General features: G+C 32.6%; 1 protein-coding gene across 4 annotated transcripts in view; it reads left to right on the plus strand.

The window, feature by feature from the left end:
- The window catches only part of LOC126881332 (cytochrome P450 4d2-like), a 190855-nt gene that overhangs the window by 78823 nt on the left and 91889 nt on the right, over positions 1 to 20143 (plus strand). For all 4 annotated transcript variants that reach the window (XM_050645557.1, XM_050645570.1, XM_050645564.1 and 1 more), the window contains one exon: positions 12977 to 13335. In XM_050645557.1, coding sequence (XP_050501514.1) covers positions 12977 to 13335 — 359 coding nt within the window. The remainder of the gene's footprint in view (positions 1 to 12976; positions 13336 to 20143) is intronic.

A 20143-nucleotide genomic window follows, 5' to 3' on the forward strand; every position in this document is an offset into this window, starting at 1 on the left:
AAATATGTGTTCAACACTTTTTAAAAATCAATCGAGTTACATCAAACACGACCACCCACGGAGGTGGGAGGGGGGATTAATTTAAAATCTTAAATGGGACCACCTTTTTTATTGCATATTTGGATTACTTACGTGCAAATAATTAACTTTTATTCAAGACTTTTTTTGAATTATGGATAGATGGCGCTAAAATCGGAAAACGATTGTTGGAAATGGAAATATTAAATTAAAAAATGGAAAGTCCCCACTTAAAAGTGGAAAACTTAACTTAACTTTTTTTGGTTTTAGTACCTAGTTTTCACAACTCAATAATAGGTCCCCATAACGCTTGAGTAACTGTAAATTTAGCATATTTGCTTCTCCTACTATTATATTGCAAATAAATTTTAAGTATTTTGTTACTGTTGAATTACATTTCCTAGTTTTGACAACTGTCACATCAGTCTATTGCCAGGCAAAAAGTTTTCGAAAAATTGTTGCATTATTGTCAATTTATTCTCACTCTCTTGTGATATTAATGTTGATAATTATATTATGTGAGATACAAATCTGATTTATTATTTTAGTACTGCTCTTAAATATAATAGAAAGTGTCATTTTTGAGACACGATGTCACAGTTTATTTTAAATTTTGTGAGTATCGTTCTATTGGAGTTTCTCCCCAAAATGTGTTTTATGTGCATCTAAATAAAGCACGTGGTATATACCATCGAAAAAGCTCAGAATGCACGAAGAAGAATTAAGGACCCAACAGAAAACGAAAAACTGCTTGGCAAAACCATGCTACTATATGTGAAGGGTACAACAGAGAAAATAGGGAGAGTGCTGAGAAAACACAAAATAAAAACAATATCTAACACGGACAGGAAAACCTCGAATATTTTACCAACAGCAAAAACCAAAATATCGTTATAAAATCAAGGAGTATACGAGATTCCATGTGGGCATTATGAAAAATCGTAAATCGGAGAGACCAACCCAAGAATCCATATTAGACGAGAAGAACACCGAAATGCCATCGAAAGGAGAGAAAAACGTCATTCCTTGCACAACATAACGCAAATACAAGACACAGGTATAGTAGGGGATGCTTAATTTGCAGTTACTCGAACGTTATGGGGACCTATTGGGTCGTGAAGTAGGTCCTAAAAACAAACAAAGTTAAGTTAAGTTTTCAATAAAGTGGGAGACTTTCCATTTTTAATTAAATTTTCCATTTTCAACAATCTTTTTTTCGATTAGAGCGCCATCTATCCATAATTGGAAAAAATATCATAAATAAAAGTTGCTTATTTCTAGGTAAAGGATCCAAATCTACAATAAAAATTGGGGACTCGTATTTAAGATTTTAAAGTACCCCCCCCTTCTATGGAGGTCGTGTTTGGTGCCATTCGATAGATTTTTCAGAAATATTAAATACTTGTATTTTACAGTTTTTCGATATGATGTTCATTTCGCGAAATATCGCGGGGTTCGTATTTAAAATTTAAAATTTATTCCCCACCCCTCTCCGTTGGGGGTCGTGTTTGATATCATTCGGTAGATTTTTAAAAAATATTGAACACGTATTTTCTAGTTTTTCGATCTGACGTTCATTTTGCGAAATATTCGCTTTTTCTGTGAAACTTTGTGACTCACCCATTTCCTTACGGCCCGCTCAAATCGGCAGATTTATTAAAATATACACTCTTTTGCATGTACTTAATTTACCTTATCTTAATCTGGCGATGTCGAGTTTTTCTAAAGACATATTTTTTTGGACCCCCCTTAACAAACTCCCCTGTATTAAGAGCCAATATGGTAGAGGTACATTTACAGGGTACAAGGTTTCTCCCCACGTGATAATTTGACGCGCTCGAGTAACTGCAAAAATCCCCGCTTGGGCTGCCCTACCAATACAATAAACCTGAACCAAACGACGATGAGCTAACACAGAAATCAAAAGAAAACTTAAAATCAGAGAATCGATAGAAACACAAAAAATCCCAACAGTGTAAACCAAACAGATGATGCTCAAAGGCTTCCTACAACATGGAAAACGGAACTGAAGAAAAATACCTAAATAAATCAGGCAACGACGTCGACGAGTATTACCCCTCCTGTTCGTCCAAGCTATACAGGGTCAATAACAAGAGCCAGAAACAGTCCGGGGGAAGCGCGTCAAGGTACAGTATATAATTGACCGTATCGATAAAAAAGAATAAAAGAATAAAAAAGAGTTTTTTTTTACTCGATGCGGGGTCGCTGGTTGTTTTGCTGTGTTGTAGATCTTCTAGTTTGGATAACAGAACAAACCCAATAATAGAAGGGCACTCCAAGACGTAAGAGTTAGAAGGGGATCTGAAATAAGCAGCGACCGGTACTTATTAGAAGCCAAAATAAAAGATAGGATAGAACACCAAACGAGAGCAACAGAAAATAGAAAAAAGATTGAGTTCGAAACAATTAAAAACTACAAGCTTAGAGACAAACAAATAGCTCAAAAATATGAAGAACTGACAAACTTAAAAATAACAAACTTGATGAGACCAATAATACAGGAAAGCAATTTGGAACAAAAATGGCAACTACTTAAAAATATATTAATTGAAACGTGCGGGGTATGCAGACGACGAAAGCAACACTTTCAAGAACTACTAACTAGTAATGAAGTAAACAGAGAAGAAAACAACGAAGAAAATGAAGAAAGAACAGAACTGGAAGAAAACACATAAGAAATAACAAACGACGATATAGAAACAGCAATAAAGAAACTTAAAATGGGAAATCTCCTGGACATGATAGAATAACACCAGAAATGCTGAAGTATATGGGACTGGAAGGTAGGAAACTGCTCAGAGAAATATGTAACGAGGCATGGAAGAAAGAAGAAATACCGTCGGACTGGGAGATGGGTGTAATACTGCCCATACATAAGAAAGGAGATACCAACGAATGTAAAATTCTGTAAAAGCTGAAGAATATAATAGAAATGACACTAGAAGAAGCCCAGAGTGGTTTCCGGAAAGGACGAGGGGTGCAAGATCACATATTCACAGTGAGGCAAATAACAGAAAAAACATTACTGACTAAAACCAAAGCGTGCATGGCCTTCATCGACCTAGAAAAAGCATTCGGCAGATCGAAAAGAGAAACACTATGGAACAGTCTAATTAGAAGAGGGGTAGATAGAAAACTAATAGAAGTCATCAAAAGTATTTCACAAATAAGCATTGCATTTCGTTTCGCATAAATTAAATGTTTAGATTGCCAAGAGGTAGGTGGATGGCAGCTTGACCAATGAATTTAAGCGAAAATCAATGTTTATTTGTTAAATAAACATTTTTTTTTCTGTTTTCTGGCAGCAGTAAAATGTATTTTGAATTAAATAAATTACATGCATTCTTCTTTTTGTGCCAATTAGTTTAATTCAACATTTTTCTTTTAATGATTACAGTAATCTTCATTCTCGGGAGGAAAAGTAGCACTTTCCTCCCTTGTTATACAAATAGCTATTTTTTAGACTTTTCAATATTTCTCAGTGCGAATCGATAGTTTCTGTTTGTGTTTAATTAAATATGATTAAAAAATTGTGTGTTTCTTCCACACGAAAGACGAAAGATTATCCCTACTAATATTATAAAACATAATTGATTTAAAATTTATGTTGAACTTTTTGTGATAATTAATAACTAACGAATATTTTATGACCTCTTAATTATAATAAAAAATTTGGTACACCCTGTATTTTAAATATACACCCTGTATACAGGGTAAGGCAGATAAAAGTCCTATTAGAAATATCTCGAGAACTAAAGGCAACAGGATTATGCAAATCGGAATAAAGGGGTTTTGAAGAGTGATCTATTCAATGAAAATATTTTCATCTATTTGCTACTTCCAGTTATACCGGAAGTTGCTTGTAACTTTGTTTTTTTAAATGGGACACCCTGTATATTTTTACATTTTTCGATTCTCCTTGATGTCTTCTTTCTTAAAATATGAGGTTTTGTAATATTATACAGGGTAGTTTAAAAGATAATTACGTTTTCTTCTTAATTTCCTAGCAATATTCACACCCTGTAGAATTGTATTAGTTTAACATCAAAAACTCTATTTATGTTCAGATGGTTTTTAATATAGTCTATTATTGGTATTAATTGTCAGTATAGCTAATTTTTTAATTTTAGTATACAGGGTTGGTCGAAACTCGGAATGAGTATTTTCTGAGTTTTCTTAAATGGAACACCCTGTATTTTAGTATTGTAAAGAAATGATATTTTATGGTACTTTTTTATTTCTTAAGCATTCCCTATACCTAACTGCTTTAAGTTGTGAGTTATGGGTGATTCAAGCCAAATATTTTTGTAACAAAAAATACGTGAAATTTTATTAGGTTGGCCGTAAAAATATTCAATCACAAATAATTTTTCGGAAATGAATTCATACAATGCGCGTCATAGAAAACGGGCACCCTAAAAAATGGGTCATTTTTGATGTCTCGTATCTCCTTAACCTGTTATCCGATTTAAGTGATTTTTTGAACATGTTATAGCCTTATTCTTTGTCAATAACCCTGTAATAACATTTTTGCTAAACAGGTAAATTTTCATTGTATACCGGGTGTACGAATCAAACTGTGTTTTTTTTTCTCAAAGTTCGCAACACCCTGTGGAATATTGTAGCCTTTATAAAATACTGAAATTAAATCCCAACTATAGCCTCAGGTTTTCTGAACATTCTGTATTTTGATTCATTCTCTTATGTTGGATAATACAAGAGTTATGTACTTTAACAACTAGTCATGTTCTTCATCAGTATAGGTTGTTTGTAAATAAGTGCGACAAACTTTAAGGGGCAATTCTGCATGAAAAAATAATGACCGTTTGCTTTATAAACTTATGTCCGCAAATGCTTCGTTTACGAGATACGGGACGTTGAATTTTTTTACAAACTGACGATTTATTCTATTGCCCTAAAACCGGTTGAGATATGCAAATGAAATTTGGTTGGTTGTAAGAGATAGTTATTGCGAATTTGTTGACTTGCAATTAAGAATTTTATATTCACTATTGGCGTGCATACGGGTAATATGACCGATCATATTACCCGTATGCAAGGCAATGGTGAATATAAAATTCTTAATTGTATGCCAAAAAATGTGCAATAACTACGTCTTAAAACCCACCAAATTTCATTTGTATATCTCAACCGATTTTAAAGCAATAAATAAATCGTCAGTTTGTAAGAAAAAATTTAACATCCCGTATCTTGCAAACGAAGCATTTGCAGACATACGATTATAAAGCAAACTGTCATTATTTTTTAATGCAGAATTGTCCCTTAAAGTTTGTCCCACTTGTTTAGAAAGATCCTGTACTGAAAAAGAACATGGCTAATTGTTATAGTACCTAACTTTTGTATTATCCAATATAAGCGAATGAATCAAAAAACAGAATGTTGAGAAAACCTGAGGATATAGTTGGGTTTTAATTTCAGTATTTTCTAAATGCTAGGATATTTCACAGGGTGTTGCGAACTTTGAGAAAAAACACAATTTGATTCGTACATCCGGTATACAATGAAAGTTTACCTGTTTAGCAAAAATTTTATTACAGAGATATTGACAAAGAGTAAGGCTATAATATATTCAAAAAATCACCTAAATCGGACAACAGGTTTAGGAGATCTTCTTCTTCTTTTGCCACTCCTATCGGAGATTGGAAATCATCAAGGCTACCCTGACTTTGTTTACAGCTGACCTAAAAAGTTCATTAGTGGTGCAGCCAAACCACTCTCTCAAATTCCGCATCCACGACATTCTTCTACGGCCTGGATTCCGTTTTCCTTCTATTTTTCCTTGCATTATATTTTGAAGTAATGCGTATTTATGACCTCTCATCAGGTGACCCAAATACTCGAGTTTTCTTCGTTTTATCGTTAATAAAATTTCTGGGTCTCTTCCTATCCTTCGTATTACTTCAAGATTTGTGATTCTTTCAACCCAACTTATTTTCAGCATTCGACGGTAGCACCACATCTCGAAACTTTCAATATTTTTTATGTTGTTCTGTTTGAGAGTCCAGGCCTCTACACCGTATAATAGCGTGTTAAATACGTAGCCACTTAGCATTCTTAATCGTAGAGGGATGCTTATATCTCTGTTGCAGAAGAATTTTCTCATCTTTATGAAGGTGGCCCTGGCAATTTCGATACGTCTGTTTATTTCATTGTTTTGGTCTCCAGTTTCGTTTATTAAAGTTCCCAAGTATTTATAACTTGATACTTTTTCAATTTGTTTAGGAGATACGCAACCTCAAAAATTATCCATTTTTTAGGGTGCCCGTTTTCTATGACGCGCAGTTTAATAATCTAGACTGATCCTTAAAATTAGCAATAATGGTTGAGCTATCAAAATAACTACGTAATTAAGATTCTTGGTTCAATTAACAATTAAGCACAAATAAAAGAAGTTAGATATAGGATAGGGAATGCTTAAGAAATAAAAAGGTATCATAAAATATCATTTCATTGCAATACTAAAATAAAGGGTGTTATATTTAAGAAAACTCAGAGAATACTCTTTCCGAGTTTCGACCAATCCTGTATGTTAAAATTAAAAAATTAGCTATACTAATAATTCTTAACAATAGTAGACTATATTAAAAACTATTTAAACATAAACAGAGTTTCTGTTGTCAAACTTCTACAATTCTACAGGGTGTGAATATTGCTACGAAATTTAGAAAAAAACGTAATTATCTTTTAAACTACCCTGTATAATATTACAATACCTCATATTTTATGTAAGAAGAGAATCGAAAAATGTAAAAATATACAGGGTGTCCCATTAAAAAAAACGAATTTATAAGCAACTTCCGGTATGACCGGAAGTAGAAAATAGGTGAAAATATTTTCATTAAATAGATCAGCCTTCAAAACCCCTACACTCCAATTTTCATACTTCTGTTGCCTTTATTTCTCGATATATTTCTAATAGGCCAGTTATCTGCCTCACCCTATATAGTAGGGATGGGAAAAACCTACCGGTTTAAACCTAAAACCGGTTTTTTTACTTAGCAATAACCGGTTTTACCGGTTGTTTTTTTGTCCCGGTTATAACCGGTTTTTTCTTTTTAAAGTAAAGACCGGTTTTTAGGTTTTTACGGTGCTTAGGATTAGGTTAGATATTATTTAGGTAAACTACAATGTAGAAAAAACAAAACAAGCAATAGATCAAAATAAGAACATGAAAGTTTTGAAGAAAAGCGTACAAAAACGAAAAATAGAAATCAACAAACTAAGAAACAGAACTGGAAAAGAAACTACAGAGATGAAATATTAACAATAGTCGAAGAGTTCTACACAGAGTTATACAAATCAAGAAAAAAAGATGACAATACGCAATCTCCAATTACAGTAAAAACTGGGGTATTAAATCAAGGATCGGATTTAATGCCCGATATAACAAAATCAGAAATCAAAGAGGCTCTGAAGAAAATGAAAAATAATCGAACCCCAGGTGAAGATGGAATAGTACCAGAAGCACTAAAAATTGGAGGAAATATACTACTTAAAAAAATTAAACTACTTTTCAATATCTGCCTTCACAACGCCAATATTCCAACAGACTGGAAAAACGCTACTATGATTCTATTACACAAAGCAGGAGACAAAGCCAATTTAGAGAATTACAGACCGATTAGCCTCCTTAGCCATTTATATAAGTTATTTACGCGAATAATAGTTAAGAGAATGGAAAGAAAGTTAGAGACTTATCAACCAAGAGAACAGGCAGGATTTCGAAAAAATTACGGAACAAATGACCATCTACAAAGTATAGAAACCCTGATAGAGAAAGTAGTGGAATGCAATAAACCCCTAGTTCTAGTTTTTATCGATTTTCATAAAGCCTTTGACACAGTTGAACTTAGCAAAATATTACAGGCGCTTAAACAGTGCAGGCTAGATTATAGGTATACAAAATTATTACACAAAATATACTTACAGGCAACAACCACTGTCAAATTACATACTAACAGTAATCGCATAAAAATAGAACGGGGGGTTAGACAAGGAGACCCAATGTCACCTAAACTTTTTAATACGGTCTTAGAACATGCTTTCAAGAGTTTGTATTGGATGACAAAGGGAATAAAAATAGATGGAGAATACCTAAACAACTTACGTTTCGCCGATGATATAGTCATAGTAGCTGAGGATCTAGGTATGGCAAGAGAGATGGTACAAGAACTCGTTGTGGCTACAGAATATAGGCTATAGAAGATAGCTAGGTTAAAGTGGAGATGAGCAGGACACATAGTCAGAATGACAGATATGCGATGGACGAAGAGGTTATTGGAATGGAGGCCAAGAGAGGACAAGAGAAGCGTCGGTCGACCGCCTACAAGATGGACTGACGACTTAAAAAAGGTAAATAAAAACTGGATGAGAGCGGCGCAGGATAGATGGGGTTGGAAAAGAAGGAGGCCTATGTTCAGCAGTGGACTTTTGGGGCTGGATGATGATAGGTGTTATTTTGGATCCCAATCATAATTATTATCCTCAAGTAATTATTGCAAACAAAACCATAATTCAAATTTTATTTTATTTTATAAAATACAGAAGCAAACTGAAAGTGCAATCTCACATCAGCCAGAAACAATTATTAAGTTTTATTGTAATATTTCCTTGAAAAGTTATTTTTAATCATAATATTTACATAAGAAGTGATCTGGTTGAATTAGACGCAAACATCATCTATTTTTCACACTTAACTCTTGACATTGAAAGTGGGTGAATAACTTTTTCTGATTACCAAAGTAATGATCTGACTATGAATATCGAATTATTGATTACGAATACGAATCTCCAAGAATTTCGCTACGTTTTTAAAACGATACACTCATACAGGAAGTATTAAATGAGTTAAAATGTACCTATTCTAAAAATATACAAACGTGTTAAAAGTAATACATGTTCTTTCGATAGTACTAATTTTGATCATATTGATATCGAGTCGAATGGAGTATCGCAAAATAAGTGTATTGTAAATGTGACTTTGTAAGCTATTGGATTATAAAAACCGAAAACCGGTTTTTCCAAAAACCGGTTTTTTTGGCCGGTTATAACCGCCAGGTTAAACCGTAAGCAAAAAAAACCGGTATAACCGAAAACCGGTGTTTTGTCAAAAACCGCCATCCCTACTATATAGAAGGAACACGAATTATATAATGCATAAAAATATGAAATCACAACAATTTAAAACATCTGAAGGCTTAATACAAAGAGGAGTCGTGAACCCTACACCATTTAACATCAATGAAAGAATGTATACCACAATTAAAAAAACTAGGTTACCTAGTTTGTAGGTTACCGAAACCTAGAAAGAGTCGGAATATCAGAATGTGCATTTGCTGATGATGTAATTGTTATGGCAGATAAAGAGTAGGATCTAAGAAATAATTTACAAGCATGGAATGAGGTATTAAATAGGCATGGGATGAAAATAAACACACGCGAAACAAAGATTATGGTACTAGCACAAGAACAACCCGTATTAAACATACAAATCAATGGAGAAATAATAGAACAGGTAAACCACTTCCAATACCTGGGAGTAACAGTGGAAAACAACGGAAAACAACACAAAGATATAGAAGGAAGGATATACAAAACGTCTAAGATATTCCACGCAATTAACAACAAATTTTTAAATAAAAACGAAATATCCAGAAAAAACAAAATAACTGTCTTCAACACGATATACAGACCAGTACTTACATAAATATGGGTGCGAGTCTTGGGTATTAACAAGAAAAATGAAGAGTATGATTCAGGCACTGGAAATATTTTGCTGTGTTGTAGATCTTCTGGTTTGGGTAGCAAAACAAACCCAAACCAGAAGATCTACAACACAGAAAACAACCAGCGACCCCACATCGAGTCAAAAAAGAGTCAGTTTACTTCAAGACACAGCGAGAACTACCTAATTTAACAATGGCAAATACCGAAGCGTCGTCTAAATAATGCCGCAAAAAAATATTAAATGAGGAGTAAAACCTGGAAAACCACAGAAAGCAAATATTCTAGCTCCCGCGAAAATTCATACAGTGTGACAAAGCCAAATGGAATAAATTCATTACATCGTAAACCGGCGACTTTAAGGAAAAATCCCGAAACAGGTCGATATTTATTTTTAAATTATGATTTTTTGGCATATATACGACACTATTGTCCTGTAAATGGGAAACTGTTGGGCAATAAAGCTATTATTATTATTATTATTATTATTATTACTATTGACGTCTTCCATCTAGGTGTGATGAAGTAATAGCCTATTTTTTTAAATGAGTATAGCGGTCGTGTGCCAGCTTATTTGAAAGGTTATTCAATTCTATATTCAATAATATAAACATTAACATAATTATTTAAGCAGGGATTCAAAAAATTTGTTTTAAATTAAACTAATTGACACAGAAAGAAGAATGTATGTAATTTATTTAATTCAGAATATATTTTACGGCTCTCAGAAATTAAATGTTTAGATTGCCAAGCGGTAGGTGGATGGCAGCTTGATTAATGAATTTAAGCGAAAATCAATGTTTATTTGTTAAATAAACATTTTATTTCTGTTTTCTGGAAGCAGTAAAATGTATTTTGAATTAAATAAATTACATACATTCTTCTTTCTGTGTCAATTAGTTTAATTCAAATTTTTTAATGATTACAGTAAACTTCATTCTCGGGAAGAAAAGTAGCACTTCCTCCCTTGTTATACAAATATCTATTTTTTAAACATTTCAATATTTTTCATTGCGAATCGATAGTTTCTGTTTGTGTTTAATTAAATATGATTAAAAAATTGTGTGTGTCTTCCACGCGAAAGACGAAAGATTATCCCTACTAACTGAGCCGGATTTGAGGAAGTGGGGGCCCCTGGGCAGAATTGGTGTGGGGCCCTAGCTCCACCATTAAAAACATTGTTGTTATAACTATGGTAGAAAGTCAACTACAAGGTTTTCCCTTTTAGAAATTAAAAAAAAAAATGTTAATCTACTTTTATAATAAATATATTTTTAAATAATAAAAAATATAAGAGTTGTATCTTGTTACAGTAAAATATTAAAAATAAACATAGTAAAATGTATGGTTAAAGTCCGGGTACTTTTTGAGATTTTTTAATTGAAAATTCCTTGATTATGTCGGACATGTCTAGTTGCTTTAACCTTTAACTACCCGCGCATCAAGTTATAACATAACTACACCCGTGGCGTACTTTGTACGCCACAAGAAAATACACTTAAAAACAGCGGATTTGTTTAATTTTTTTTTTTGAAAAATACACTTAGTTGTTTGTTATAAACCTTATTCGGCATCAGTGAATACTTGTAGTTCCTTTTCAGTAAGCCAATTGGGATTTATAACTGGAATCATGAAATAACTGGATTCCATGATAAATAAAATTACTAATAAAAAAATTTTTTAAATGTGATTTTTTACAGGAGAAAAAGTATTGTTTACAAAGAAAAATATATTTTTTGTTATAATGACTAAAAAACAATTAAAATATGTACTTATATTACGACTTATTATAATATAATCCTGGGGTATATTTTCCACCACCGGAAACGACAAATAATAAAATGTAAATTACGATCTTTCCAGAACGCCGATTATAACGAAACTAAAACCAAATTGTAAAGCACATTCCAGTGATAGGTTAGAAAAATAAGCAAGGTCAAAAATTAAATTTTTAAATATATTTCCAGCAGAATTCTTATATCTGGCGTACAAAGTACTCCAGCGCGTGTAGTTAAAGGTTAAAGAGGAAAATTTCCTCATTAATTTAATAAAGATCTATAATAGCGGTAAAATTTTGCGTCCTAAATTTCTCTGATATTGTCATTACAGTCTCTGGGGATGTTGCATAATACAGTGGAGTTAGTCGAATATTTCTTAAAAGAATATAAAAATTTTTTAAGTGATCTAAGTGCCGCTACTCCTGAATTAAGGTCAATTTTTGGATATTGGAGAATACGACTTATGCTGTTTGTCATCTCTAAGATTTCACTTTAAAATATTGCAAATATTCTTGTTTCCAGGAAACACATTCGATTATACAAACCATTTGCATCGCTAGTAGTTTTAAATTGTCTTTTAAATTGTCTTCTGAAATTTTGGATAGTGCTCCTTTAATCTGATTATAACCTTTAACTAGTGCTTTTGCAGCATCACTTCTAGATGACCATCTAGTAGTATTTACTCTTTTAGGAACAATAATATTTCTGCAACCGTCCAGCTTTTAAACATCCGATTAATAAGTTGTATATATATGTAGAGGAAGTGAAAAATACATATAGTTCATATAGTTCTGCTAAGGAATCAAAAAATGCTATGGAAGCAGGACAACCCTCAGCTAGAGCTTTTACAACAAAATTTAGAGAGTGGGCGGCACACGGAATCCACAACGCCAAGATGTTATGTTGTCTAATTTTAGCCTGAACACTATTGTATTTTCCACTCATAACTGATGGATTGTCATAAGACTGTCCACTGCAGTTTTTAAAATCGATATAATGTTCTTGCAAGAATGTCATTAGAGAATTTTTCTGCTTCTGAATATCTTCTGCTTTATGACCGTGATTTGGCAAAAACATGAGAAACCTTTAAACAGCAGTGCAACTTTCCATGTACCGAAATATCACAGTTAATTGATTGACAAAAATTATTATTCTATGTGAATAATGTGCTGATTTTTTTTACGTTTGGGGCTTTGTGGGGGCCCCAGAATGTGGGGTCCCCGGGCAGCTGCCCAGCCTGCCCTCCCTTAAATCCGGCTCTGCCTACTAATATTATAAAACATAATAGATTTAAAATATATTATGTTGAACTTTTTGTGATAACTAATAACTAACTAATATTTTATGACCTCTTAATTATAATAAAAATTTTGGTACACCCTGTATTTTATTCATCATTTGTGTTATTCTTGTAGAGTCTGCCATGGGAGTTAAGTTGAATGCTCAAAAGATGAAGACCTCTAAATACATTGAAGGTGTCAAAACTATGTGCCGAATCGTAGGTGGAAGATTATTTAGTAGTATTAATCCACGTTTGTACAAACTTACTTTTACCTACCTTAGAGAATGGATGACATTGAAGATAGTTCATGGACACACAGATAATATTATCGATCAACGAATTATTGAGAAGGCGAAAAATAAAAATATTGGGAGCTATTCATCTACTAACGAGAAGCCTGTATTTTTGGATATTCTCTTAGATTCTACTATAGATGGAAAATCATTGTCAAGATTGGATATAAGGGAAGAAGTAGACACTTTTATGTTCGAGGTTAGCAATAAATGATTATCGATTTCTTTGTTTCTATCCTTATGTAATATTAACTTCTCGTCCCACCAATTACACCAATCTATATAAATAAAAATGAATGTTTGTATGTATGTATGTATGTATGTTCCGTATAGACTCGCAAACTATGCATTTGATCGTATGATGACCTTAATCAAAGTTGTTGTGCATGAAGCCGGGATGGTTTCTGAAGTGGTACGGTCTACCTAAGTGAAAAGGGGGCTTGCCCCCCCGAATTTTTTTAAAATTTATTTGGCCAAATTTTTTTTTCTTAATTTTATACGATGTAGAACCAAAATGTACATACAATCCTAAATTTTCACTTTTTTATCTTCAACCGTTATTTTTTAATAGCCATTTAAATATTTATACATCTATATATACAAAATTCTCTTTCGCAGTGTTTGTTGTCATACTGCTCCGAAACTACTTTGCCGATTTTTATGAAATTTGGCAATTAGACTCGACTGGACAGGGAGTAGGTTGTTATCTATATTTCATGTCCGTACGTGATAAAGGGGCTTTGGCCCACCTAACATATTTTTTTTATTTTTCGACAAACCGATTTTTCTTAATTTTATATGATGAAGAAGCTAAAGATACACACAATCCTAAATTTTCACTTTTTTATCTCCAACCGTTAATTTTTAATAGCCGTCTAAATATTACCTCTTCTATATAAATAAAAATGAATGTTTGTATGTATGTATGTATGTATGTATGTTCCGTATAGACTCGCAAACTATGCATTTGATCGTATGATGACCTTAATCAAAGTTGTTGTGCATGAAGCCGGGATGGTTTCTGAAGTGGTACGGTCTACCTAAGTGAAAAGGGGGCTTGCCCCCCCGAATTTTTTTAAAATTTATTTGGCCAAATTTTTTTTTCTTAATTTTATACGATGTAGAACCAAAATGTACATACAATCCTAAATTTTCACTTTTTTATCTTCAACCGTTATTTTTTAATAGCCATTTAAATATTTATACATCTATATATACAAAATTCTCTTTCGCAGTGTTTGTTGTCATACTGCTCCGAAACTACTTTGCCGATTTTTATGAAATTTGGCAATTAGACTCGACTGGACAGGGAGTAGGTTGTTATCTATATTTCATGTCCGTACGTGATAAAGGGGCTTTGGCCCACCTAACATATTTTTTTTATTTTTCGACAAACCGATTTTTCTTAATTTTATATGATGAAGAAGCTAAAGATACACACAATCCTAAATTTTCACTTTTTTATCTCCAACCGTTAATTTTTAATAGCCGTCTAAATATTACCTCTTCTATATAAATAAAAATGAATGTTTGTATGTATGTATGTATGTATGTATGTTCCGTATAGACTCGCAAACTATGCATTTGATCGTATGATGACCTTAATCAAAGTTGTTGTGCATGAAGCCGGGATGGTTTCTGAAGTGGTACGGTCTACCTAAGTGAAAAGGGGGCTTGCCCCCCCGAATTTTTTTAAAATTTATTTGGCCAAATTTTTTTTTCTTAATTTTATACGATGTAGAACCAAAATGTACATACAATCCTAAATTTTCACTTTTTTATCTTCAACCGTTATTTTTTAATAGCCATTTAAATATTTATACATCTATATATACAAAATTCTCTTTCGCAGTGTTTGTTGTCATACTGCTCCGAAACTATTTTGCCGATTTTTATGAAATTTGGCAATTAGACTCCTTGCTGAATTCGCTATCCAACGGTATATAAATCGTCTCTCTAGCTCAATTAGTTTCCTAGATAACAAAACGAGCCCGTAGAACAACACGAGAGCACGAGAGACGACATTAAGCACACGAGAAGAATGAGCGAAAATTGTACTAACACCCGTGAAATTATGAAGTTTTAATTTTTCGATTACTATTTTTAATGTACAAAAAATATTTCAAAATTTTGCCGAAGTACCATGTCTCTGGTATAATAATCAAAATTTTGTCGGAGGCGCATATCTGGTATAATCAAAATTTTGGCGGATGCTTTTGGTGGAGGCGTATCTCTGGTATAGTAATCAAAATTCATTCGCAAAAAACTGGCGCAAGAACACTTCTCTCTCTGTCTCAATAGGTCCGTCCGTCAGTTTACTCTTCTTAATGCTTTTAAAATTTTACCAAAATACAGAAGCATAAAATCAAAGGCTATTTATTGTTGATCAAAAAATTTTTCTATAAAATATTTTGTAGAACACCTACTTTTTTAGAGTTTATACAATTATTAAAGAGAAAAGCAACTGCCGAAAGGCCACATTTACTCGAAGTCAATTGCTCGAATAAAAAAGAATATCTAAAATATTTATTCACAATAGTAGAAAATATAGACATAAGAAAGATAGTATAATAGAACAAATTATATTATATTCCACGTGTATAATCGTATATTAATTTATGCTGAAAACATCTTTATTATAAATCTTAAATATGTTTGAGCTTTGGAAATATAAGAAAAATAAGGGCAGAAATTTATTTCCGCTCTAGAACAAGAACAAAAATTAAATAAACTAAAAATTGAACAGTGTGGTCCTTCTCAGAGGCATTTTTCAGTATGTCACAAGTAACCGCAAAAAAGGTCCGTGATAATACACATTTATAACATTTATTATAATCTGACATTTAAGTTAATTGTGACAGTTGTCAGAATCGTAATCAGCCAAATATGAAAAAGGTATTGCAGTTTAACCCTTTAATTTGCAATTTGGTATAAAAACAAATCAATTGTGTTTATTGCATTTATAAAATGGAATTTTCTTTTTCTATTCGTAAATCATTTTTTGTTCGATTATAGCGCCATCTATCAACAATTAGAATAATTTTTATAACAAACTGTGATCACGAACGTACCCTTTTTTCTGTCACTTCCAACTTAATGCGTTAGAAAGAAATCGAAAAACTGTGATGCACTGAAAGATGCCTCTGAGAACGAGTATCTATAAAGTGGCAAACAACCTCAAAATGGTCATAGAAGATATAGAGATAGTGTTGATAGGTTATTGCGTTTAATAAACAATTACCTATTATGAACCACAAATTAATATCTGCGATTATATACGTGGAATATCACATAATTTGTCCTATTAAATGTACCGCTCTTATATACCTACAAATTTTGCATTATTGTGAATAAATATTTGAACATATAATTTTCTTTTTTATTCGAGCAATTCATTTTCGAGCAGTGGATTTTGAGTTATTGATCTCTAGCAATTGCGTTCGACCAATTGATCTAGAATTAAAATTATGACACATTATCTAATTATGACACATTACAGTCGGAAAAATGAAAGAATACCCATGAACGAACATATAAAACACGCTGTATTTTCCTGACACCGTGTCACAAAGAAGATTGCCCAGCGCAAGTACATGTAATATAATTATTACATGTAATTTCGCTGGCCAATTTTTTGTATGATACGGTGACAGGAAAATACAGCGTGTTTTATATGCTCGTTCAGGGGTATTCTTTCATTTTTTCTACTGTATCTAAGGTGCAACGAAGTTCACCGGGTCAGCTAGTTATAGAAATAAACACCATACACTCTATGCCATATAAAACTGATACAACTATTAATATAACAGAAAACCTTTTAAAATAATGTATTATTAAACTAATTTAACGAACATAGTTTTTAGGACAACATTGCCATCAGCACGAACTAAATAAAACTCAATGGAGAGTATAAAACCTCCTGCAACATTAAGAACGTAAACGAAAATTTCGTTCCGACGCTTTTTAAATGCATTTATTTTTTTTAATCCTGGGAAAACTGATAAGTATTTTTGAAAAATTTAAACGCAGAATGAAAGATTAGATCATTAACGAGGGTAGAAATGGTTAAATTCTATTAATTCTCTTCTTGTTTAAAAATATTAAACAAGAAGAGAAAATTGAGTGTGATTTTTAATTTCAAATATCTCATTCAAAAGAAACTTCTTGTTTATTCTAAGGGACTTTTTACCCTCGGCAATGATGTAATCTTTCATTGTGGGTTTATTTTTCAAAAATATTTATTAGTGTTCCCAGGATTCGAAAAAAATGAACACCATGTCTGTGGTGCTATTTTCCAAGTCGAACATTCGCTATTTTTGTCATACAACGCACTCAGTCGAACAGATTGTGTTGTCAAGATAGTTACAAACAAGGCTACTAAATATTTGGCATGGCTTCAGGATTGATAAATAATTTATTTAAGACGTGAAATTAATAAAAAGTTATTTATTGTTTATTATTTATGGAAGATCCAAGCATATAATACACCAGGCCAAGCTGTTCAAAATTCATCTAAGCGTTAAATAATAACAATATATCATTAAAATCACTTTTTTTCTCTTGTCTAGATTTATTAGTCTTTATTGTATAGTATATAAATTATTGTAATTACTAAATACATAGTGAAAAAATCATCGTAATTAACTGAATTAATAATTTAAGCGATTATAAAAGTAATCGATATCCAAGAACATATAAAAACTGAACGAAATCCCTATGTTAATGATGACAATGTCATTATCAACTAATTTTTACATCTCCATACCGGCGAGAATTTTATTGCACGTAATTTGCCGTGTAAAGAAGAAAAAGTAGGGAGGGCAGGAAAATATTTGCGCCTACGCTCTTAATACGAAAAGAGTATAAAATTTAATTTTACAATGAATATTTCTGACATTTAAATACTATTACAATTTAGAAGTAGATAAAATAAACAATTATAATGTTTTCATACCTCCATTAATATTAATTTTCTTCTTCAAGTGCCCTTTGCTTCCAATGTATAGACGATCATCTGCAATTTCTTAATCAACAGTTTTTTGTTAGTCAATAAATGCTATAAAAACCTTTTTTCGTAGGTCCTAATATAAGTAGTCAATCGCATACAGTATAAGGCTTCTTTCGTACTTATTTTGTTTTTAAAACCAAATTAAGTCTACCGTTGACTTTTCTTTTATATACAGGGTGCTTTGTAAAGAATGGGCCATAGCTTAAGCTTAGATTCCTGAGGTTAAAATAGGTCGATTTAAGCTAACTTACCTTTAAGTGTAGGCACTGTACGTACACCCTACTAAAGTATCTTAAATAATCGTTTCTGGCTACTACCAGAGACGTACGACAGGGGAAAGTGAATGGTTGGCCCTTTCCAAATTCTACGCCACTGATGAAACCGTTATAATAACATACTCTCTACAATACCAGCACCACTTACCAAATTTCGTGTTGTTGTTCCATGCCTGTCAGGAAATATTCAAAAATAAATAAAATAAAAGTTTAACTTTACACCCTGTATTTCGGTTATTATCAACTTTTGTAGTAAGGCAAGTTAGCTTAAATCGACCTATTTTAAGCTCAGGAATCTAAGCTTAAGCTATGGCCCATTATTTACCAAACACCCTGTGTTGTATCTTTTTGAATGAAGAATTTTTAAAACTATGTTCAGGGCATGACTTATTGGGTTGATAGATATGTAGTTCTGGTCTTTGAGGATCTACGTCTGAAGATCAAACCGGACACACAATGGAGGTAAAAATACATCACCTGACACGTTGATAGGTAGCAAAGTTACATTTCTGCCTCTCTAATGGCTTGATTACACGTAACGAGTACAGTGGCGAGACAGCAAACTGTTACTAGGCCGAGACAGTGGTGAGGGCGAGAGATGGTTTATACGTATTTTATAATTTTTGAATTTGGAGGCGAGTCAGTTCAGTTTCGATTCACAAAAACAAGGAGTAGTGTACTCAGTGGCGTGCTGGAACTTTTCAAGCGGCCCGGTGATTTTATAGAAAAGCGGCCTCCCATTCTTATTTTACCTTTTACTATCAGAATTTTGTATTATTTTTTTTTGTAATTTAATCGTATTGAAACAGCTTCTTGAATTTGAATTGATTTTTAATATTCTATACTCATTTATTGATTTAATGTTATGTCCAACCTGTTCTCTGTGGTTCATGCAAATATTTCTGTGCTAACCAGACATGATGCGTTACAAGGTCACAATAAGTTATCGACTGATTTTTGTTGTACCATAATATATGATTATATTTAATGACAAACTTTGAGTACTAGATGGCCCGCAGACCGTGTAAGTCCCACGCGCTTTTATATTCCGCATGGTACATACTAGGTATATGTTTGAATTGAAGGAAATTGGAAAACCATAAAAATATACTTGTACCTATGTGTGAAAAAAATTGTTTTCATACTCTTTAGCAATCAAATCGCAAATAAGGTTCTATAAGCTAATTTGCTGCCTGCGGAGCAAAGGGCTCCTGTTGGCTTGGTGAGGTCTTCTCAAGTAACAAGACCACTTTAACCGTTTTTTGCTCAGCTGGCCAGATTTTTTGAGTCCCTATTGCAATTGCCATGATGTTCTAATAGAGGTTGAAGTAGGGGGTTACTGTGTGATTCCGGTCCTTCATGATGCTTGTATTTAGTGATCACATCCTGTATGAACGGGAGTCTTATATCTTCATGAAGCGTTAGGTTTGATACACACCAAAGTGCATAAGTTATCAGTTATCATTCGCAGTATTTTCGATTCTTCTTTGAATTATGGCTGTATTTGAATTGCTCGTACACATCCCCAAAGTTAGATTCCGTACGTCCAGATAGGTTTTATGACAGCTTTGTAGACAAAAACTTTATTTTCTAAGGTCATTTTTGATTTCCTACCTACTAGCCAGTTTAGATCTTTCATTCTTAGGTCATCACTTTCATCACTTGTTTTCGATCCTTAAAAATATGTTCTTTCCAATTGAGTTTTGAGTCAAGATGTATTCCTA

Source organism: Diabrotica virgifera, chromosome 1, assembly GCF_917563875.1.
Source record: "Diabrotica virgifera virgifera chromosome 1, PGI_DIABVI_V3a".
NCBI classification, from domain to species: Eukaryota; Metazoa; Arthropoda; class Insecta; order Coleoptera; family Chrysomelidae; genus Diabrotica; species Diabrotica virgifera.